The sequence below is a fragment of the Zootoca vivipara genome, chromosome 10, assembly GCF_965207765.1.
Source record: "Zootoca vivipara chromosome 10, rZooViv2.hap1.1, whole genome shotgun sequence".
NCBI classification, from domain to species: domain Eukaryota; kingdom Metazoa; phylum Chordata; class Lepidosauria; order Squamata; family Lacertidae; genus Zootoca; species Zootoca vivipara.
In genome coordinates this window covers 56,255,234-56,279,088 of record NC_142593.1, presented here as the reverse complement: position 1 = coordinate 56,279,088, position 23,855 = coordinate 56,255,234, and the positions used below count along the sequence as shown (strand labels likewise).

The window sequence follows — 23,855 nt, the reverse complement described above, 5'->3', positions numbered from 1 at the left end:
CCCTTACAATCCCTATTTCACACACCCCTCTTTTCCTGGCTGAAGAATACTGGATTCTTGTTTGTCTGGATGAAGGATGGAGAGTGGTGTTTCGGAGAAGCTAGCCTGCTGTTGTTGTCATCTGTCTTGTCTCGAGAGGCAATAGAATGCACCTGTCGGGGTGAAGTTAGACCTCACTGTAGTGACCTTCCCAGGACACAAGCCTGGGCAGTGTGCATGGAGGTCCTGGGCTGCCCAAACAACAAAACCCCGATCCTGGCCTCACTGATATGGCCCAAAGGAAAGCTGAGCAAGATGTTTGGCACCAGCTTGGCTGGAGGAGCTGCTGGAAGGAGATGTACAAGGTGCCACCCAACCGTCTTAGGGACTGGGATGCAGGTGGTGCTGTGGTTTAAACCACTGAGCCTCTTGGGCTTTGCCAATCAGAAGGTTGGTGGTTTGAATCCCCACGATGAGCTCCCGTTGCTCTGTCCCAGCTCCTGCCAACCTCACAGTTTGAAAGCAGGGCCGTCTTAAACATATTGCGTGCCGTGGTGTGATGATCGCTCCGGCGCCCCCCCCCCATTTCTAACCATGGTGGGCAGGCGCAGCGCACAGCAGCACTGCAGTGGGCGCAGCCGCCCGGGTGGCGCCGGGCACCAGGTCTTAAAGCCGGCCCTGTTTGAAAGCACGCCAGTTCAAGTAGATGAATAGGTACCGCTGTGGCGGGAAGGTAAATGGCGTTTCCGCGTGCTCCGGCTTTTGTCACGGTGTTCCGTTGCGCCAGAAGCGGTTTAGTCATGCTGGCCACATGACCTGGAAAGCTGTCTGTGGAAAAAACGCCAGCTCCCTCAGCCTGAAGCGAGATGAGCGCTACAATCCCATAGTTGCCTTTGACTGGACTTAACCGCCATGGGGTCCTTTACCTTTACCTTTTTTACTTAGGGACTCTACTCTAGATTTGTTTAGGGTTTACACCTTCGTGTTTTCTTCTCCTGAAGATATCCCACAAGGCAGAGGAAGTTTAGGGTCAGAGTTTTCCTTCTCTTAGATGGGCTACCTTCCCAGCTGGACGAACCCCATCTGCTCCTTGCTTCCCTCTCCAGCACGTGCAGAAACCGCCTTCTTGACCATTAGACCCACAATTGGTTCGCTCATTCTTCCAGAGTCTGTGTCTTTGCATGCAGGGGAAGTCCGTAACTCACCAAGGATTTTAAGTCCCATTGGCTACCCCCACCTGGTTTAACTGGCCAAGCTTCTAGGAACCACAGGTGAAAGCTGTGAGCTACTCTCTGCCACAGTACATGGTACTAGATCAGTGTTTCTTAGACTGGGGTCTCCAGCTGTTGTTGGACTACAACTCCCATCATCCCTAGCTAGCAGGAGCAGGGGTCAGGGATGATGGGAGTTGTAGTGGAATAACAGCTGGAAGCCCAACTTTGAGAAACACTGTACCGGACTGATACAAAGCAGTTCCCCATGTTCTTACGTAGATCACTGTATGCGGCTTGGGACCCTCGTACCTACGGGACCGCCTGTCCTGGTATGCCCCGCGGAGGACCTTAAGGTCCACAAACAACAATATTCTGGAGATCCTGAGCCATAAGGTGGCTAGATTGGCCTCTACTAGGGCCAGGGCCTTTTCAGTATTGGCCCCGACTTGGTGGAACGCTCTTTCACAGGAGACCAGGGCCCTGCAGGATTTGTCATCTTTCCGCAGGGCCTGCAAGACAGAGCTGTTCCGCCTGGCCTTTGGGTTGGATTCAGTCTGACCCCTGTGTTTTCCTCCCTCATGGTTTGGATTTATGGACTACTTAAAATCAGGCTGCATTTTGAATTTTAATACTGTATTTTAGCAAGGTTATGCTTAAAATTCTACAAGGCAGGCTTAGGCAGTATGTGGACCGAGAACTCCCAGAAGTGCAAGCTGGATTTCGAAAGGGCAGAGGAACCAGAGACCAAATAGCAAATATGCGCTGGATTATGGAGAAAGCTAGAGAGTTCCAGAAAAACGTCTACTTCTGCTTCATTGACTATGCAAAAGCCTTTGACTGTGTCGACCACAGCAAACTATGGCAAGTTCTTAAAGAAATGGGAGTGCCTGATCACCTCATCTGTCTCCTGAGAAATCTCTATGTGGGACAAGAAGCTACAGTTAGAACTGGATATGGAACAACTGATTGGTTCAAAATTGGGAAAGGAGTACGACAAGGTTGTATATTGTCTCCCTGCTTATTCAACTTATATGCAGAATTCATCATGCGAAAGGCTGGACTAGATGAATCCCAAGCAGGAATTAAGATTGCCGGAAGAAATATCAACAACCTCAGATATGCAGATGACACAACCTTGATGGCAGAAAGCGAGGAGGAATTAAAGAACCTTTTAATGAGGGTGAAAGAGGAGAGCGCAAAATATGGTCTGAAGCTCAACATCAAAAAAACCAAGATCATGGCCACTGGTCCCATCACCTCCTGGCAAATAGAAGGGGAAGAAATGGAGGCAGTGAGAGATTTTACTTTCTTGGGCTCCTTGATCACTGCAGATGGTGACAGCAGTCACGAAATTAAAAGACGCCTGCTTCTTGGGAGAAAAGCAATGACAAACCTAGACAGCATCTTAAAAAGCAGAGACATCACCTTGCCTACAAAGGTCCGTATAGTTAAAGCTATGGTTTTCCCAGTAGTGATGTATGGAAGTGAGAGCTGGACCATAAAGAAGGCTGATCGCCGAAGAATTGATGCTTTTGAATTATGGTGCTGGAGGAGACTCTTGAGAGTCCCATGGACTGCTAGAAGATCAAACCTATCAATTCTTAAGGAAATCAGCCCTGAGTGCTCCCTGGAAGGACAGATCGTGAAGCTGAGGCTCCAATACTTTGGCCACCTCGTGAGAAGAGAAGACTCCCTGGAAAAGACCCTGATGTTGGGAAAGATTGAGGGCATTAGGAGAAGGGGACGACAGAGGACGAGATGGTTGGACAGTGTTCTCGAAGCTACGAACATGAGTTTGACCAAACTACGGGAGGCAGTGCAAGACAGGAGTGCCTGGCGTGCTCTGGTCCATGGGGTCACGAAGAGTCGGACACGACTAAACGACTAAACAACAACAACAACACTGTATTTTAATTAATTTCTTTTTGTGTTTTATTGTAATTTTATTGGTGTGAGCCGCCCTGAGCCCAGTTTTGACTGGGGAGGGCGGGGTATAAATAATTTATTATTATTATTATTATTATTATTATTATTATTATTATTATTATTATTATTATTTGCATAGCAAATTAGTACACACACATCCATATACATCCCATCCTGTTTTGTGGTTTGTTTGTTTTTGCACTGGGAAGCCCCAAAGAGTACAGTAGGGGGCAGTGCATGAACATGATAAATCTGAAGAAATTTCTCATTTTTTTACTGATTGCTGAGGAGCAGTTGTGTTGGCCTGTAGCAGTAAACAGAAAGACAGGGAGAGCAGTGGCTCTGTAAAGCCTCTGTGTTTTGTTTTGTTTTTACAACACTGGCATATAGACTTTGCCAGGCAAATCTTGAAAGCTCCTGCTTGCAAAAAGCTTACATCTCTCTTTTTTGTGGCATAGAACGAAACATTGATCTGCAGCCATACACTTCATGATATCAGGATGTGATCCAGTGCAACCCCATTGAACACTGTGGGAGTTACTTATGAGTAAATGTGCGTACTGGAGCTGTGATGTTGGTTAACTAAAAGTCAACTCACAGTCCTACAACTGCTCCCCAAGCAGTTTAGGCTGTAGAGCCGCTCGGAGATTATTCCCAGCCTTGACTTCACAACAAAGAAAAAAGTCATTGGTGATCTATTTAATTTTTTTTAAAAAGGATATTTACTGTCTTGTATCTTCCTGTTCTTTCCAGGAATTCAGGGTAGTTTGTATCACAACAACTCTGAGGAGTGGATTAGCCTGAGAGCTCATGGCTGCCCCAAGGTCACCCGGTGAGATTCAAAGCTGGGTGGTTAATTGAACTCTAGGGCCTGCCCAGTCCACGTTGAGCATTCCTTTCACTGCAACAATCTAGAGATGCATTTTCTTCTCTCCCTGGTGCAGCGATTTCTCTAAAAGTTTGAGCTGGGGAGTCCATAGCTCACGTCTCACAGTAAGGGAACCGCCAGAAGGCCCTCGGAGCTGGGCCTTCGGGCTGAACGATGTGGGGGGGTCGTTAAGGGCTTTAAAGGTCAGCACCAACACTTTGAATTTTGCTCGGTAACGTACTGGGAGCCAATGTAGGTCTTTCAGGACCGGTGTTATATGTTCCTGGCGGCTGCTCCCAGTCACCAGTCTGTATTCTGCTGCTGCATTCTGGATTAATTGCAGTTTCCGGGTCACCTTCAAAGGTAGCCCCACGCAGAGCGCATTGCAGTAGTCCAAGTGGGAGATAACCAGAGCATGTACCACTCTGGTGAGTCAGTCTGCGGGCAGGTAGGGTCTCATCCTGTGTACCAGACAAATTCATAGACGTGATGACTGTGCCCTGACTCCACATACAGAGGCAAAAATGTTTCTGAATACCAGTTGCGGGAAGCTACTGGATGGGAGAGTGTTTCTGTGCTCGGATCCTGCTTGCACATTTCCCACAGGCACCTGGTTGACCACCAGGTGAACAAGATGCTAGACTTGGAGGACCATTGGCCTGATCCAGCAGGCTGGTCTTAGATTCTTACAATGGTATTTTATTTGTTAAGAAATTTGCCAGCTGTAGCTCAATGGCAAAGCATCAGCCTTGGTTGCATAATAATAGTAATAATAATAATAATAATAATAATAATATATTATTATTATTATTATTATTATTATTATTATTATTATTATTATTATTATTATTAATACCCCGCCCATCTGGCCGGGTCTCCCCAGCCACTCTGGGCGGCTTCCAACAGAAAAATACAACATGATAATCTATTAAACATTAAAAGCCTCCCTGAACAGGGCTGCCTTCAGATGTCTTCTAAAAGTCTGGTAGTTGTTTTCCTTTTTGACATCTGTTGGGAGGGTGTTCCACAGGGCAGGCATCACCACCGAGAAGGCCCTCTGCCTAGTTCCCTGCAACTTGGCTTCTCGCAATGAGGGAACCGCCAGAAGGCCCTCGGTGCTGGACCTCAGTGGAGAATGGTGGAGGTGGAGACGCTCCTTCAGGTATACTGGACCAAGACTCCTAGCATCTCAAGGTCGGACTGCAGAGTCTCAACCAGTCAGTGTAGACATTCCTGAGCTTTTCCATATGAGCTAAAAATGCTGCCATGAGTCTTTGGATTAAATTCACTCAACAAAGATTATTATTGTTGCTGCTTTACTTCTAAACCAAATTTGTCATTCCAAAAAAGAAAACGAAGCCTTGAGGTGCCATGTAGCTGTATCCATTCCATTGTCTGCCACCTTTTCCTCTTTATTTTGAGCTGTTTTTCAAGCATTGTCATGACTGTTGACTCTGACAAATTTGAAATAAGAAATGCTGGTTCTTTGGGGGGAAACAGTTGATTAAACTGACAGAGACAAATAGCTTGGAGGCATTTCTGGTGGCCCTCTTAACCCCTTTCCCTGAAAATATGCATCCGGGGAGACGGCTGAGAGTGAGAGGGGTCAGGAAGGCTCTCATCATGGGGTCTATGAATGGTGGCGGGAGCCCCGGGATATGAAATGCTGATTATTTGCAGTCCTTAACTCAGTATGGATGTGTTGTGTTGTTCTGCTGCTCTTGAATATTTTGAAACAGAAGGCCGCAGTACTGCTGGTCTGCATGCGTGGACTTCAAACTCTTTCCCTGAATGGCAGGTGGGTCTCTGAGGTTCACCATGTTGTTGTTGTTTAGTCGTTTAGTTGTGTCCGACTCTTCGTGACCCCATGGACCATAGCACGCCAGGCACTCCTGTCTTCCACTGCCTCCCGCAGTTTGGTCAAACTCATGTTCGTAGCTTCGAGAACACTGTCCAACCATCTCGTCCTCTGTCGTGCCCTTCTCCTAGTGCCCTCCATCTTTCCCAACATCAAGGTCTTTTCCAAGGATTCTTCTCTTCTCATGAGGTGGCCAAAGTAGATACGACTGTACAAGAAAAAGTTGGGAGTACAAGAAAAAATCCATCTTTCTGGGGCCTGCAGATCAGGGGGTACAATTTCAATCTACAACTTAGCTTCTTCCCTCTTTCCTTATGGCAGATAGGAGCCTATTGTGTGTAGGCACCTTCTTTTCTGCAGCTCCTTACAATATATTTCTTTAGGCATGCCTATCCTGTCATGGTTGCTCTAGTTGAGGTTCCTGCATTGCAGGGGGTTGGACTAGATGACCCTTGGTGTATCTTCTAACTCAGGCATCCCCAAACTTCGGCCCTCCAGATGTTTTGGACTACAATTCCCATCTTCCCCAACCACTGGTCCTGTTAGCTAGGGATCATGGGAGTTGTAGGCCAAAACATCTGGAGAGCCGCAGTTTGGGGGTGCCTGTTCTAACTCTATAATTCTATGATTCTATCAAGACACCCAGAAGTTGCACTTGTTTCATTTATTTTTAGCCATCGTTAGTTCTAATCATGATTTGAATAGTTTCAAATAGCTGTTTATTGTTGACAATTTTAAACATTTCTTCCTATATACATAAAAGGGTAAGGCTGTTGTCACGCTGCAGTTGAGGAACAGCAGGCAGTCAAGCAAACTGTGTGGCTGGCAGGCAGCCCTGGCAAGGGGGGGGGGGCACTGTGAAACATCTCCTCCCCTCTGTTAAACACACCTGCAGTGAGGTTTAACAGTGGGATGTGTGCTTCACAGAGTGGTTTGGAAACTGTTGTGTGATACTCTCCCCCTTATTTTAAAAGTGTTTTGGAGTTGAACAGGGAGGAGAAAGGCTTGGGGCAAGCAGTTTCTTATTTTTTGGTACGCTGCTTAGAAATTTTCTTGCAGTCAAGTGGTATATAAATTCTGTTAAATAAATTAAAACAAAACAAAAACATTTGTGCAAAATAAGGAACAGTGCAGATATTGTAACCTAAGGTGCAGGATTGGACAGGAACAGTGCAGATATTGTAACCTAAGGTGCAGGATCTTTATTTTTATCTATGGAACAGAAGGTATAACGTGCACTAGTTCTATTCTGTTTGATGGGGGCCTAACAAGCATTTAATGCCATTGCAAGGTACACAAATGGTGAAAGAGAGAGAGAAAGACAGAGAGAGAGATATTAATATTTCTTTTTCCAATTCCTTAATTTTTGCACTCACTCCTCCACCAATCCTTCTTGTTGATCTGACGGCTTTTGAAGTGTGCTACACTGATCTACTGAACTAGCTACATATGCAAATGAGGCTAAGATTAATTAACACCTCTTATTCCCTGTGTACAGAACTAGATGAGAAATGTAATTGCAGCCACAAAACTTATTCTGCTGTCTTTTTTTTAAGAAATACATGTATCTCTAGACTCATCATTATGACAGACTTGAAATAAATTAGTAGAGAGAAGAATCCCTCTAAATGTTCTTAATTAAATAACTAGTGTAACTCTGCAACATAGATCAAAGCCTGCTGATTTTCAAATATATACCCCCCCCCAAATGTATGTGCTATTTTAAGTGGGTAATATGTTTTACTGCTCTTGAGTGAAGGTAACCCAGGAAAATTTGAGATTAGTGTGTTTAAACATACTTGTCTGTGTGTGGGATTATGCCTTTTTTAAAAAATCACATCCATCCTTAAATGGGCCCTATAAAGTAGGTAATAGAGATCCATCCCATTTTCCTGCAATAACAAATGCAGTGTGGAATGTAGCAATGCAAGTAATCAGCACCTATTGAACCATGCCTGTTACGTCATTGATGTTTGAGCAACGTGGACTCTAGCCCTCCTAGCTGACGCTTCCCCCATTGCTGAGATCTTTCAACAGAAAATATTCTGCCTGGATTATGGAACCTTATCAGATTTTGATAATTTTGTTTTGTCCACTTATTCCTTTAAATCCATTCATTCCATTGGTATTTTCTTCTGAATGTTTAATTTTATTCAAGCTGCTTAGATGGCATTATTAAGCAGTATATAAACCTTGATTTTAAAAGTGCTTGTGGATTGCATAGTTGAAGTACAGAACTCACTGTCGTGGGAGACACTGGTGGCCACCAAGTTGAATGGCTTTAGAAGAGGATCAGACAACTTGCTGAAGGATAAGACTTGCTACTAGCCAGGATGTCTACTCTGCTTCCACAGTTGAAAGCAATAATGCTTTTGAATACCAGTTGCCAGAAACTGTTGGAGGGGAGAGTGCTCTTGTGTAATAGCTGAAGAGGAGGAGGAGGAGGAGGAGGAGGAGGAGGAGGAGGAGGAGGAGGAGGAGGAGGAGGAGGAGGAGGAGTTTGGATTTGATATCCCACTTTATCACTACCCGAAGGTGTCTCAAAGCGGCTAACATTCTCCTTTCCCTTCCTCCCCCACAACAAACACTCTGTTAGGTGAGTGGGGCTGAGAGACTTCAAGAAGCGTGACTAGCCCAAGTTCACCCAGCAGCTACATGTGGAGGAGTGAAGAAGTGAACCCGGTTCACCAGATTATGAGTCTACCGCTCTTAACCTACACCACACTGGCTCTCACAGTATACATATAGCTTAACAGTATACAAACACTGTGGCTACAGCAGCCAAGCTAGAGGGGCACCACTTTGGTCAAGGATAGAAACTTGACCTAATAATAATAATAATAATTGGGTAACCCTTGGGCTACCACCCCTTTGGTTCCATAAACTTGTCCCCAGTGCCCACCATAGACGCCATCTCGCACCAAAGATTGTGGGTGCCCACAACAAAGGGCTTCACCTTCATTGACTTGGGTGAGGGACTCAGCCCCCACAAACATATTATTGTGAGTGCTGAAGCATCCATGGCTCCCTGGAATTGGCTCCAGTGGTGCCCAGTGTGTGTGTGTGTGTGTGTGTGTGTGTGTGTGTGTGTGTTGTTCTTCATGCCGCTGGAAATGTTTATAGCTCCTCCGTTTTCATTTGTTTTGGGGTGGTGCATTTAACTGGTGTGGCCTTTCCTCTTTTGAGAGTCAGCTGGTTTATTATCATTTGAAAAGGAGTATGCCTCATAAGGGGGAGTGGGGAGATTGAAGGGCATAGTGTGCTCTCCACCCTCACCCCCCATGAAAAATGCAAAATAATCACAACTTCAGGTAGAATAATGAGCTCTCATTGCTTTGAGCCAAGGTGGAATGCTCTCATAAATGATTCATAGTCAACCAACTGACAATATAAATGAAGAAATCCTCAGTTTTCATTCTGTAGCCCCCACCCCCACCCCAGCAGCATCTTCCTATTTCATTATTTTTTGTTGTTGTTTTTGTCTTGTCTGTGTTTTGCGTGCTCTGTCTGTTGTAGGGCTGGCCACTCTATCTATCTATCTATCTATCTATCTATCTATCTATCTATCTATCTGTTTATCTACAGTGGTACCTCTACTTACGAATGTGTCTACTTACGAACGGAGCTCCGTCCACCCTCTTGGATGCAGTTTAGATAGGATTTTTTCTACTTTCAAATTTTTAGATAGAGTTGCTTCGACTTACGAATTTTTTCTCCCAATGCATTCCTATGGGATTTGACTTACAATTTTTTTCGACTTACGAATGTGCGTTCGGAACCCATTAAATTCGTAAGTAGAGGCACCACTGTATTTATCTATCTATCTATCTATCTAATGCACAAATAAATACATACATAAATATACACACACGTGCACACATGTGCACAAAACACAGAGAAACACACACATATCATAGAATCATAGAATTGTAAGGGTCATCTAGTCTCCCCCCCCTGCAATGCAGGAATATTATGTCCAAAACCACCAGAATGCCTACATCACACAAATCCAATTGACAAAACATGTAAACGTAATAGGCTGTATAGTAACAATCACAGTTATTTACTAGAGACTACTTCTCAAAAATTAGATACAGCTTCTCATAATGTCAAAATCAGCTTCGTGACATAATATATTAAAATGTAGCTTTTCATTTGGCCACCAAGTCCAGTATGTACAAAATACAAATCCTGTTTTGTCAGTGCCGTAGAATATTCTTTTCTAATTTCTTCATCTTCTCTTGAATTTTTCTGTCTGACGTGTTCCTTAGAAGAGTGGCATGAAATAATAGTTTGTCCAACATGGGGCTCGAACACACAACCCCAAAATTAAGTTTTGTGTCACACACACACACACACACACACACAGAGAGAGAGAGAGAGAGAGAGAGAGAGAGAGAGAGAGAGAGAGAGAATTTCAAGCTACAGTGGTACCTCTACGAATTTTTTTTTTAAATTTTTTATTGAGCATCAATCTTTATACAACTCAACATAAACAATAAACAAATAATCTGTAAACCAATAAACATAAAGAATAATCCGTAATATCCATAAATAATAATAATAACGAAAAAAGCAAACAAACAAACAGATAGACAAATAATAATAATAATAATAATAAAAAAATAAAAAATAAAAATAAATATATATACAAAATTTCACCAAATACCAATCACCCCCCAATACCAACCCACCCCTACAAGCTTCCCTCCTTTATTTACCCGACTTCTATTTTCACTTCTGCTTCCATTTCTAAGTATAATCCATCACTTATGTATTTTCTCTGCATGCATTCTGTCCTTCCTGTATTCCTCTATCACTCTTATCTTGTATCTCCACTCTTTGGTTTTATAACCCCTCATATCTTTTTATTCTAAGCATGTGAGCATGCCCACTTTTAAAAAATATTTTTTTATATATTCATCATAACTTTCCCATTCGCTTCTTAATTTTTGTTTCGGTTGATTTCTCAAGGCTATTGTTAGCTTGGCCATTAATAAATACTCACTAAGCTTGTTCATCCACTCTTCTTTCGTTGGTACCTCTACGAATTTAATGTGTTTATGAATTAATGATAATTCACCTTGTCTCCAAATGCAGGCAAACTTTTCCACATTGATTTTGGCTACATCCTGGGCCGCGACCCAAAACCTCTCCCCCCACCCATGAAGCTGAACAAAGAGATGGTGGAAGGCATGGGGGGGACACAGAGCGAACAATACCAGGAGTTCCGCAAGCAGTGCTACACAGCTTTCCTCCACCTGCGCAGGTAATCTTTTAAGCTCTTCTGCTGCTGGGATGACCAGCCGGCTCTTCCTTCACTTTTGAGCAGAGAGGTTGGGCTGGCTGGCACAATCAACAACGCAGTCTTTTCATTTCACACAGACAAGACAAAAACAACATTCCTCTGTTCTAGGCACGTCCAACTCTCTAGAGACTACAGTCTACTCTCCCAGTATAATCAAACTGGCAGTGATCTACCCATTGTCATTGCCAAAAGTTGTAGAGCTTTTTTTTGAGAGCATTGTCAAGAGTTGTTGTTGACCTTCTTGGGGGGACATTTATGGCGATGGCAGCGGAAATGGAACCTAGCACCTGGGGAGGGGGCGCAGAGCGATTAATCGGGAACACACAGGTGATCACTTTTCTTAATCCAGCAATCAACCTGAAGCACCCCAGGGATCGACTTGTAGATTGTGGTCGACCGGTTGGACGTGTCTGCTCTATTCCATAAAAAAATAAAGTGGCAGACCACAAATATACAGCAAAAAAAAAAAAAAAAGTGAAAAGCCAAAATCCTGCATATAATTCTAACATCCTAATTTGGAATTTTCCTTTTACACTGCATTACCTGTTGTGTTAAGCAAATATGGCCTTTGGATTGATATTGGGTCATGCCAAATTTTAAATCGCAGGGGGAAATGGAGACGGCCCCAAATTTCATCCCATGAAATTACTACAGTGCAATAATAATAATAATAATAATAATAATAATAATAATAATAATAATAATTTATTTATACCCCGCCCATCTGGCTGGGTTTCCCCAGCCACTCTGGGCGGCTTCCAACAGAAAAATAAAACACAATAATCTATTAAACATTAAAAGCCTCCCTGAACAGGGCTGATTTTTATTTTTAATTTTTATTTTTAAATTATTTTTATTTTTAAATTAACAGGGTGGCAGGTGGGTTTTATTTTCTTTAATTTTCGGAAAGAATTATCATGGAAATCACTGCAAGCAGTCCTCTAAGCTTACCATAAACTTCCACAAGCGGCTTTTCTGTCATATTAAAGATCACGTAAAACAAGGAATTAAGCAGGTAAGGAAGTGTCAGGAAGATAGACTAAAGTGCCATCTGAACGCAGCCCTTTAGTGGCAATATTTGGGAGACGGACGTGAGGGGATAATGTGAAAGAATGTCTGGGAAAGTAGTGCTCCATCTTCTTGAAAAGTAGAGATGGGAGGGAGAAAGAAATGCCTTTGATAAGCTGTCATTGATAATGCATTAGAAGCAATTCAGCAGAATGAGAAAACAAAGTTATTAATCAGAGAGCTCGGTTACTCCCATCTCTCCCAAGAATCATTGCAACAAGATCAACCTGTGCAGGTGACATTCAGAGCATCAGTTACACATATCCTAATAGGAAACTTGGTAGACAAAATGCTTCTGTGTGTTTGAGAAAGAGAGACTAAGTACATCTTGCACAGGTCCGGAATTTTCTTTTATCTTTCATCCCAGCAGCATTGAGGATGACTCTGGAAACACTTGCCAGATTTCATATCCAATGTTTTTAAAAACATACACCCCCATCCTAAGCGACAGTATTTCAAATGTCAAAATATCTGGAGCTAAACTGACTTAATTTCCGATAATTCTCAACCACCTAGGCCAGGTGTCCCCAAACTAAGGCCCGGGGGCCGGATGCGGCCCAATCGCCTTCTAAATCCGGCCTGTGGACGGTCTGGGAAACAGCATGGTGTTTGTTTGTTTTTGTTTTTTTAAAAAAAAAAACATGAGTAGAATGTATCCTTTTATTTAAAATGCATCTCTGGGTTGTTTGTGGGGCCTGCCTGGTGTTTTTACAAGAGTAGAATGTGTCCTATTATCTAAAATGCATCTCTGGGTTATTTGTGGGACATAAGAATTTATTCATTTTTATTTTTATTTTCAAAATATAGTCCGGCCCCCCCACAGGGTCTGAAGGACAGTGGACCGGCCCCCTGCTGAAAAAGTTTGCTGACCCCTGACCTAGGCCAAAGGTGTGCCCCTAGTGGTTGCTTGGGGGTTGGCAAAGGAAGTTTTGGAATAATAATAATAATAATAATAATAATAATAATAATAATAATAATAATTCATTTATTTATACCCCGCCCATCTGGCTGGGTTTCCCCAGCCACTCTGGGCGGCTTCCAACAGAAAAATAAAACACAATAATCTATTAAACATTAAAAGCCTCCCTGAACAGGGCTGCCTTCAGATGTCTTCTAAAAGTCTGGTAGTTGTTTTCCTCTTTGACATCTGTTGGGAGGGCGTTCCACAGGGCAGGCGCCACCACCGAGAAGGCCCTCTGCCTAGTTCCCTGCAACCTGGCATCTCGCAACGAGGAAAGCAAAACTGTTCAAGTCCTTCCCCCCATCTTGCCCTTCCTTCAGAAGGTGGTGGGCTCTCATTGCATTTTTTTTTGAAAGCAGAGGCTGTATGGCCATCTGTCATGCATGCTGCCTTTGGTTGGGGTTCCTCCTTCCATGAGTGTGGAGGAAAAAACTTAAACACATTGCAGAGTTCCCCAAAAATAGACCAGAGGCGATTGTGCTTCATCCAGCAGAGCTTTGCTGCTACTGAAGGCAAATGAGCATAAATGGTCACAAATCCAATACATTCAGGATTGGCACAGTCCCTAAGAAATCCAGTTGCCGCAGACTTAAGCTAAACTTACTTACAACTTATAATAAGACTAAAACCTTAACACTAAGCATCCAGAAGATCACACCAGAACAAAGAGATAGAAAGAGGAAGCGAGAGAAACCAAGGCTCCTCCTGGCCCGACTATTATAGTCAGGGTGACCTCGACAGAAAGGATATCAGAACCAGTTCAAACCAGCTATACTCAGCTTCCCAGAAGAAATAACCCAAACATCAGAAACCTTCTGCCAGTTTTCACATAGAAAGAAGCTTTCCAGAACACTCTTGAACTAAGTGGAACGGGAAAGATCTCTACACATCTGATCAGTACTTTTTGTACAGAAGACATCCGAAGGCAGCCCTGTTTAAGGAAGTTTTTAATGACTGATGTTTTAATGTATTTTTAATCTTTTGTTGGAAGCTGCCCAGAATGGCTGGGGAAACCCAGCCAGAGGGGTGGGATAGAAATAATAATAATAAGTTGTTGTTGTTGTTAATGCTGCTGTTGCTGCTGTTGATGTTGTTACTAAGAAATACATATTGACACCTTCATTGCAAGGAGTTGCACTGGATAACTCTATGGTTCTATGAATCTTAACTCTGTATAAAGGAGATTTGTGTGTGTGTGTTCCTATGTACCCAGAAGTGTCAGGAAATGGTCCAGGTGGGCCTCACTGGGAGGTGGACTCACAGGGAAGAGCAACAGGTCTAAGGAAAGACATGAGCGAAGAGAGAACAGGTGTGAAGAGCTTTAAAGGTGAAGACAACAAACTGGAAATAGATGCCGACAGTGACTGAGAGCTACCGTTCAGTCTTCAGGGTAGAGGTGATGGCGGCGATAGCGTCTGGAGAGAAAGATGACTTGAGCAGAATTGTTGTGCGTCGACTAAAGAGGAGTGATGTGGCACGAGGTTAGGCCCACGGAGAGGACATTATAGATGCGAGATGATCAGAGCAAGGTTAAAGTGGCGTTACTTACGAATTGGCCCCAGGTGCTGAGGAATTGCCTTCTTTCTTAATTTATGGATAGCTGGATGTCCGGAGTTGTGCAAAGAAGCGCTAATAGACAATAAGATTAAAAGGTGAAGAGTGTTGAGGATCTAGCGGTTACAACTTGATTGCCTTTCGAAATGCTCCTAATAATGTGCAATAAAACATTGCCGGCGCAGCCTTTTGTCTCCAGAAAGCCTGAACGGGAATGAATTTAAATGGCTCGACACCTTGATTGGATCTTTTTTATGATGTATGTGGAACAAAATGCACAAAAGTGAGGCATATTAAAGATAATAGTTGGAGAGAAAGACACTTGGAATTTGTGCCCAAGGAATTCATTTCAGGGTGGGGTGAGATACGGAAGAAGCTTGCTCAAGAAGGTAGCGGGAGACTGCGGGGAATAAACCCACAATCTTTTTCCGTTAAATATATATAAAGTGTCTAGGAAGAATCAGGGAGATATCTATTCTGAAAACCAGACTGCAGTCTGGGGAGTCTCTCAAGTAACTCTGAATGGCTGTATAAATATATTTAAAAGACGCTGAAAGCTGGTGGTGGGAGGGAACACAATTCAAATGAAAACACCCTGAGATAGAAAAGAAAGGGAATAATTTGTTAGAAGAATTATTTTTCTGCCTTTTTTTCTGTCTTCATCTTCTATCTTCATGGGAGATTCCCCCCACCCTCTTGCTCCTGTCACAGGAAAATGTCATTGTTCAACGGTGATGGTTTCTGTTCTTCGCTAGCTAATTAATTGCATTTCAGTTCAGCATTGGTAGTGTTTAGCAAGGCTGGAGAAAAGTCTCAATTTTTAAGGCTTTGTGTCTTCTGCGGCACAGGAAGAAGGAAGATAAATGCAGCTTAACTCATTTGATCTATTGAGGGCTTCATTTCCTTGCCTTAATGACTGTTGTGCAAGGAGACACTTGAAAAGCACGAGAACAGGTGGACCCAGGTGGCGCTGTGGGTTAAACCACTGAGCCTAGGGCTTGCTGATCAGAAGGTCGGCGGTTCGAATCCCTGTGACGGGGTGAGCTCCCGTTGCTTGGTCCCAGCTCCTGCCAACCTAGCAGTTCAAAAGCACGAATAATAATAACAAGTAATAACAAATAACAAATAATAATATTAATAATAATATAAGTAGTAGTAGTTACCTGTTTTGGTTAGCAACAGATTATCCAAATGCCTGTCTCCAACGCCAAGGATGTATGTAATTACACAATATCCAGCTGGAAATTAAAAAAAAGGTGAATAATTGTCAACTGGCAAAATCTCTCTCTCTCTCTAAGAAATCACAAAGAAAGGCCTACACTGAGACAGGATCACTGGGAATATTATGGAGCAAGACTCTGAAAGCTGGCCAAGATTTCTGGCACAGGAAGGACTAGAGGCTTCAGGAATAGCTGCGAATACATGAGGTTACCCCATGAATTCTCCTGCCAACCTAGCAGTTTGAAAGCACATCAAAATGCAAGTAGATAAATAGGAACCGCTACAGCAGGAAGGTAAACAGCGTTTCCATGTGCTGCACTGGTTTGCCAGAAGTGGCTTTGTCATGCTGGCCACATGACCTGGAAGCTGTACGCTGGCTCCCTCGGCCAATAATGCGAGATGAGTGTGCAGCCCCAGAGTCGGTCACGACTGGACCTAATGGCCAGGGGTCCCTTTACCTTTTATGAGAGCAATCTTGGTGGATCAGACCCTGAGTTCATCTAATCCAGCTTCCTCTTCCTGGTGCCTTTAGGAAGTATTGGACTAGCCTATCATCCCTTGCCATCAATCCCAGACAGCTCTTCGACCCCAGCTACGGACAAGGATGATAGAAGCTGTAGTTCTGCACAGGTGAGCCTGTGCTCAGATTGAAAACAGCAAAACACAATGTTTTCCCTTATTTGGATTTCTCCTCTACTGTTAAATATGTCAGTTCGAATAATCACTCACAGTGGAAGCTCTTTCAAATCTTGGTGCTAATTTACTATTATTAATTTAATTTTTAAATGGAATTTAATATTAAAAAAGCCCACCGTATTTTACTTTTAAGAAAGTAAAATGTTAACCACAATCTCTTGAAACACCAGCAGCTGTTTCAAGCATACAGACTTCAGTTGTAAAGCTCAAGGCAGCTGTCAGGCTGTTCCTTTTTAATGGTTACAAATGGCTTTTGGATCTCCAAAGTTATAGGCGTAAAACGGCTAGTTCACGTAATTCACAGAAGTTTGATCGGGTGCTTACTTTGAGCAGGAGACACACTCTGAGGTCCGCACAGTGGAAGTGACAGAAATATTTCGGTCCAGCCCCTGAAACGCCCTTTTAAAGAAAAGTTCTTTAAACCATCCCCAAAGGCTCAGTCGGAAGTGTAAAGGTAAAGGACCCCTGGAGAGTTAAGTCCAGTCAAAGGCAACTATGGGGTTGCGGCGCTCATCTCGCTTTCAGGCCGAGGGAGCCAGCGTTTGTCCACAGACAGCTTTCTGGGTCATGCAGCCAACATGACTAAACCACTTTGGGCGCAACGGAACACTGCGATGGAAACAAGAGTGCATGGAAATGCTGTTTACCTGGGACAGAGCAATGGGACAGAGCAACGGGAGCTCACCCCGTTGCAGGGATTTGAACCGCCGACCTTCTGAACGGCAAGCCCAAGAGCCTCAGCGGTTTAGCCCACAGCACCACCACCCCATCCTAGTCTGCTCTTTGGACAAGACAGTGTGGATTTCGTGCTGCCAAAAACCAGTGGTGTAATGCAAGCATTGGGAACTGCATCTGACAAGAAGAAGAAAAAAGAAGTCCCCTACCCTTGGTAACATAGTGTCTCATCCCTAGGAAATTTACTTTAATTAGCCCATGTTTCAGCTAATGCCAATAAAAAGCTAAAGTTGCTCGTTTTCTACTTGCTGTAGGTTCATTTTTTGAGCACGATTAATTTGACCTTCAGGTGTCTCGTTTTGTCCACATTGTGCATCCAACTGTATCTAAAATTTTGGCTGCCAGGCTGCCAATTAAGAACCCATTTCATGCATCGGATAAGGTGGGCTTAAGTCCATATAAGCCTGTGCCACAATACTCTCTGGTTGTTGCTAAATTGGGTTATTATTTTCTTACCGTGCCTGCCCTCTTCTTCTCCACAGGTATTCCAACCTCATTTTGAACCTGTTCTCCCTCATGGTTGATGCCAACATCCCGGACATAGCTCTTGAGCCAGACAAGACTGTAAAGAAGGTAAGAATTGAATGCAAAGTGTGTGTGCTACGGGATGTGCTCTGCCCACAGAGAGGGGCTTGGCTCCCAAACCCATTTCATTTATATTTCCCTCCATTGTGCTTTATTTCTCAGCTCCCTGCCATTGTGCGTCAACGCACTGTTTCCATGAAACGGGGGTTGTTGTTGTTGTTGATTGAATTTATATTCCGCCCTATACCCACAGGTCTCAGGGCGGTTCTCGAGATAAAATCAGAATACAAAACCACAAAATGCACAATCAAAATAAAGGCAACAGCAACGCAGCAACACATTTAAAAAGGGCTTAGGACAGGGGTCCCCAGACTTACCGGGCTTCGGGCCGGTGCCCGCCGCGCCGACCGCGAGGCGGGCCGGAGGGCAGGGGAGTGCGCGCCCGTGCGCATGCGCACACGCACACGGTCGGGAAAAATCATTGAAAATCGCTTGTGTGCATGCGTATGGGCCTCCCCCGACCCGGAAGTGCATCGGAAATGACCTCTTCTGGGTCGGGAGAGGCCCATACGCATGCGCACAAAGGATTTTCGGCGTTTTTTTGCCGATTTTGAAGATCGCCGCCGCACCGCGTGCCGTAAGAGCGGGTGGCGGCAGCGGGCAGCGGGGGTCGTCGCGGGCCGGATTGGGAGGCCAATTGGGCCGCATCCGGCCCGGGAGCCGTAGTTTGGGAACCCCAGGCTTAGGATGTCAATCAAGTTCTCCTCGCTTCTGCTGGTTCAGAAGCGGAGAATGCTCTGGTCCTTAAGGCCAGGCTTCTCTGTCTGAACTTTGCAACTCTTCCCAAGCTGAGGCCCTCACCAACCCTGCTCCACATGCCTCCTCATGTGCTTTTTACTGGTTGGAATATCACCTCAAGCCATGGAGTTGCCTCTTGCTTGCCTGCTTGGAGAGATGTGAGGGGGTTCTGTAGAAACCTCTGGCTTTTATGTGACTGCACTGTCGCCCGCAGTATAAAGGTAAGAGACGCGTCCATTGTCCCACCCTCTTTTTTGCCTCTGGCTCTGCCAATCATTGCTGTTCCACCCCAGGAAAATTACCCATAAGGAAATTCAGCTCTCAGGCTGAATGATACCATTCCTGACCAGCTTGGATTAGTTGGTTGTGAGGGTATCTGGCTGTGCTCAAATGTTTCGAGATACTCTTAGTGTTTTTGAATGCGTTTAGAGTAGGGTTGCCATATTTCAAACAGTAAACCCTAGTTGAGATGTTCTTTTAATTTGTTTTTATGTCTTTTAAAGATGTTTCAGATTATTTTAATTGCATTGTGTTGGTTTTATTGTATTGTTGTTTGCTGCCCTGGGCTTCTTGGAGAGGAAGGGCTGGGTAGAAATTTCATTGTTGTTGTTGGTGATTGTGATAATCCCTTGTGCGACCGTGTGCACTCAGTATGAATTGGCCCAGGGAGCCTTGCAAAGTGAGAAATGTAATGTTGGAAGTGATCCTAGATATTATCCGAAGGAAGTCTATAAAAGAAACAGGAGGGCAGCTTGCCAAACAAGAGCAATCTCATCTCTGTCTTCTGATGATTCAGAAACCCATCTTATTCCAGCCTGGTCTCTTTTTAATTTGATGGAGGAGGGGGAATAGCCACTTCTGAAACCGTTCTTATTTCTCTTGTGGGTTTTTTTACGTTTCCTAACCCTCGTCACTGACTGAGATGCAGTCGTCAAGGATATATAATTGGTAGAAACCTGGCCATCAAAGAACGGAATTGGCAGTTGTTCTGGATTTCAGGGGTCTTGCGTCTCTTTTTTTCCCTTTCTTTTTTCCTCATCTGCAGACTTCAAGTTCTGACTTACCACTTAGTTTAATCCCATTCATCTCTGTCAGGAGTTCAGTGTTGCTTGACGTGATGGTGTTTGTGTTCGGCCTGGACTCTGTCTTGCGAGCAATCTGACACTCTTCCTTTATCAAATGGAGAGTCTCTTCTTTTGTGTTTTCGTGCCAATTAAGGCAGAGCATAACCAGCTTGTTATTAATATGTGGGCAACAGCTTTCATGTTTCATTTGGGCAACAGCATACACGTTTCCATGTTGGCTGGAGAGAGCCATCCATCCCAATTTCTCTTTCTCCATTCAGATTACATTTCAATGTGTCACTTCCTAAGAAGCATTTCTGAGCTCTTTCAAATGCAGCTTCTTCTTCTGAGTTTTGCCGACCTTGTAAAAGACTCATCTTATTATATTATATATCTGTGCTTCTGCATTTGGAATCTTATTTATTTTGTCAGTCCTTCACATCACAGCCTTTTTGCTCCCTTTGTTTTAATGGAGGTGTCTCCTTTCCATTTTTCAAAGTCTACTTTAATGGAAAGTCTTAATAGAATAAAACCCAAAGCGCTTTCTTTGGGGGGGGGCAGTGGGGGGAGGGTGGAATCCGTTTGTGTGATACCTTGTGATATGCCTTTGAAGTTTAGTAATCAATTTCTCTTTCGAACAGTGAGTTGCTCTTGATCTTGTGTGACAATATGTTGTCTTAATGTCATAAGTCTGAAGATCTGGAAAGGTTACTGATGTTATGATGTTCTTATTTAATTTCCATAGCTCTCCAGGCTGCACTTTCTTTTACAAAGTTTGATCATAGGTGCTTTAATTATTTTATTTTATTTTATTATTTATACTCCGTCCATCTGGCTGGGCTTCCCCAGCCACCCTGGGTGGATTACAGCACATTAAAATTGGACAAAGACAGTTTGAACAGGGAAATAAAATGGGGAAATTTTTATCATGGCAATTAAGGAAAAAACAAAACGAGAAAATTATAACAAAAGTAAGAGAAGAAGGAAAATGCTGGACAAAGATTGATGAGATACAAAGATGTTTAATTGGGTACTATAAAAAATTATATAAAGGGGAAGCCGGAAAGGAGATGGAAATCAAAAATTATTTGGGGAAGTATAGGGGAGAAGTATTAAAAGAGGAGGAAATAAAATTGTTAAATGACCCGATCTCAAAACAAGAAATTACCTGGGCGATAAAAAAATTAAAATTGGGGAAATCGCCAGGAACGGATGGCCTGGGGAGTCAACATTATAAAATTCTAAAAGAAGAGCTAATGGACACATACCATAAATTAGTGAATGAGGCACTAGAGAAGGGAAATATACCTCAGTCATGGCAAGAGGCCTATATAATCCTTCTGCCAAAAGAAAAAGGGGAGGAGATATCGGTTTCGAATTTTAGGCCAATATCACTCCTAAATATGGATTATAAAATATATGCGAATATATTGGCAGAGAGATTAAAAAGAGTATTAAATAGAATAATTAATCAAAATCAACAAGGTTTCTTACCAAAAAGGAAAATTGCAAATAACATCAGAATGCTTCTAAACATATTTGAATTCTTAGATTGGAACCCAGGAAAAAAAGCAGCCTTTGTATTTTTAGATGCTGAGAAGGCTTTTGACAGCCTCTCATGGGATTTCATGAAAAACATAATGACCAAAATTGGAATCAAGGGGAATTTTGCGAAAGGCATCAATGCTATATATAAAAATCAAACGGCCAAATTAATTGTAAATGGGAGAATTTCGGAGGAGTTTGGAATAGGAAAAGGAACGAGGCAGGGTTGTCCGCTTTCGCCCTTACTGTTTATAATGTCTATCGAATGTTTATTAAATGAAATCAAAGATGAAGAGGAAATTAAAGGGATAAAGGTGAGAAAACACATAGTTAAAGTGAGGGCGTTCGCGGACGACATTATAGTAATGCTAGAAAATCCAGAAGAATCAATTTCGAAATTAAAGAAGAAATTAGAAGATTTTGGGATCGCTTCAGGCTTTAAAGTAAATGTGAAAAAAACAAAAATTATGACAAAAAATATAAGAAAAGAAGAGATAGGAAATTTGGAAAAATTGACAGGCTGGCAAGTAGTTAAAAAAGTGAAATATTTAGGCATAGAAATGACCACGAATAATATAAATTTATTTGAGAATAATTATTCAAAATTGTGGAAAGAGATTAAAACGGATTTGGAAAGGTGGAAAAAATTATTTTTAACAATCTCAGGCAGAATAGCAGCGATAAAAATGGTGGTGTTACCCAAGATTATGTTTCTCTTCCAAACTCTTCCGATAGTGGGGGAAAAGTCGATATTCGAAGAATGGCGAAAGATTTTAAGCAAATTTATCTGGGCAGGGGGGAAACCCAGGATTCAATACAAATTATTAACAGAAACAAAAGAAAGAGGTGGCTGGGGAGTACCAGATTTAAGGTTGTACTATGTGGCAGCAGTTTTCTGCTGGATCAAGGATTGGCTAACCTTAGAGAATAAAGAATTGTTGGAGGTGGAAGGCTTCCGCAACATCAAAGGTTGGCACAACTATTTATTAATGGAACAAAAAGGAAATAATAGGGAATTCACAGACCACATAGTTAAAAAATCATTATTCCAGATTTGGCAAGAGTTTAAAAATTTAGTGGAGCCACAAAGCCCCTGGTGGGCATCACCCGTGGAAATGTCAGTGATGAGACCTAGTTGGGGAGATGGAAAATGGCCAACATATAAGGACCTGGTAGTGAAGGAGGGAAACAACCTGAATTTAAAACCCTATGATGAAATAAAGAAGTATTGCTCAAGTTGGTTACAATATAACCAAATACAAAGTATATTTAATTTACATAAAGCAATTGGCTTTTCAGGTAAGGAGTCAAAATTACAAGAAATAATAATAAATAATGATAAAAAAACCATTAGGCAAAATGTACAAATTTTTATTGGATTGGGAATTAAAAGATGAATTGACTAAAAAAGTAATGATAACCTGGGCGACCGATATTGGAAGACCAATATTAATTAGTCAGTGGGAAAAATTATGGAAAATTGATGTTAAATTTACTGCATGTACAACAATTAGAGAAAACATCTTAAAGATGTTTTATAGATGGTATATAACCCCAGAAAAGATTGAAAAATTCTATAGATCGGGAGATGGCAAATGTTGGAAATGCCAGGAAAAGACAGGTTCCTTCTATCACTGCTGGTGGACATGCCCAAAGGTGGCAAAATTCTGGAATGAGGTCTATGAAAAATTAAAAAAGATGATGAAATTTACTTTTGAAAAGAAGCCCGAGCTATTCCTCTTAAGCATGGTCCCATTGGATTTCCCAAAGGATAGAATAAATATTTTATTATATGCATGTGCGGCTGCAAGAATCTTAATAGCATCAAAGTGGAAAGAAGAAAAGATCCCGACAATACAAGATTGGCAAGAGAAATTAGTAGAATATCTAAAATTGGCAAAACTAACAGCGATAATAAGAGAGATTCCTAGACATAAAATAGTAGAAGAATGGAAATATGTGCAAGAGTTTCTGGAAAAAGAAAATTTAGAAAATAGATTAGTAACGTGTATAAATTAAAGTTATAAAAGGTGAGAAAGAGTATTTAGACAAATAGAATATTATAAAAATAGGGGAAATGAGAAAAGGCAGTTAATAGGTTCAGAAGAAGGAAAGCGGGTAGTAATTAGTAGGAAGGTTAGCTATTATTATTTCGTTTCTTTCTTTGTATTGTTCCTTCTTTTCTTTTTCTTTTTCCTTTTTTTCTTCTCTCCTTTTCTTCCTGTTTAATCTTCTCCTTATTTCTTCTCTTATCTCCGGTCTCTCCCTTTTTAAATTCTTTGTTGTAGACGTATGAATGGAATGGATTATATATGATTTATGATTTATATGATTTATAAGAGCTATATGATTTGTATATGTATAATTTTTTCTTTTTTTTCTTTCTTTTCTTTTTTTCCCCTTTTTCTTTTTTTGAGGAGTGAGTGGATGTAAAAAATAGGATTTATCTGTCTTTTAATGATATATGTTCATTTTAAAGTTTCAATAAAGTACTTTTTTAAATAAAAAAAATTAAAAAATTGTAAAACATCAGAG

General features: G+C 42.3%; 1 protein-coding gene across 2 annotated transcripts in view; it reads left to right on the top strand.

The window, feature by feature from the left end:
• Positions 1-23,855, top strand: part of PIK3C3 (phosphatidylinositol 3-kinase catalytic subunit type 3) — a 101,284-nt gene that overhangs the window by 51,189 nt on the left and 26,240 nt on the right. For both annotated transcript variants that reach the window (XM_035100487.3, XM_035100486.3), the window contains 2 exons: positions 10,946-11,114; positions 17,871-17,961. In XM_035100487.3, the coding sequence (XP_034956378.1) occupies positions 10,946-11,114; positions 17,871-17,961 (260 nt within the window). The remainder of the gene's footprint in view (positions 1-10,945; positions 11,115-17,870; positions 17,962-23,855) is intronic.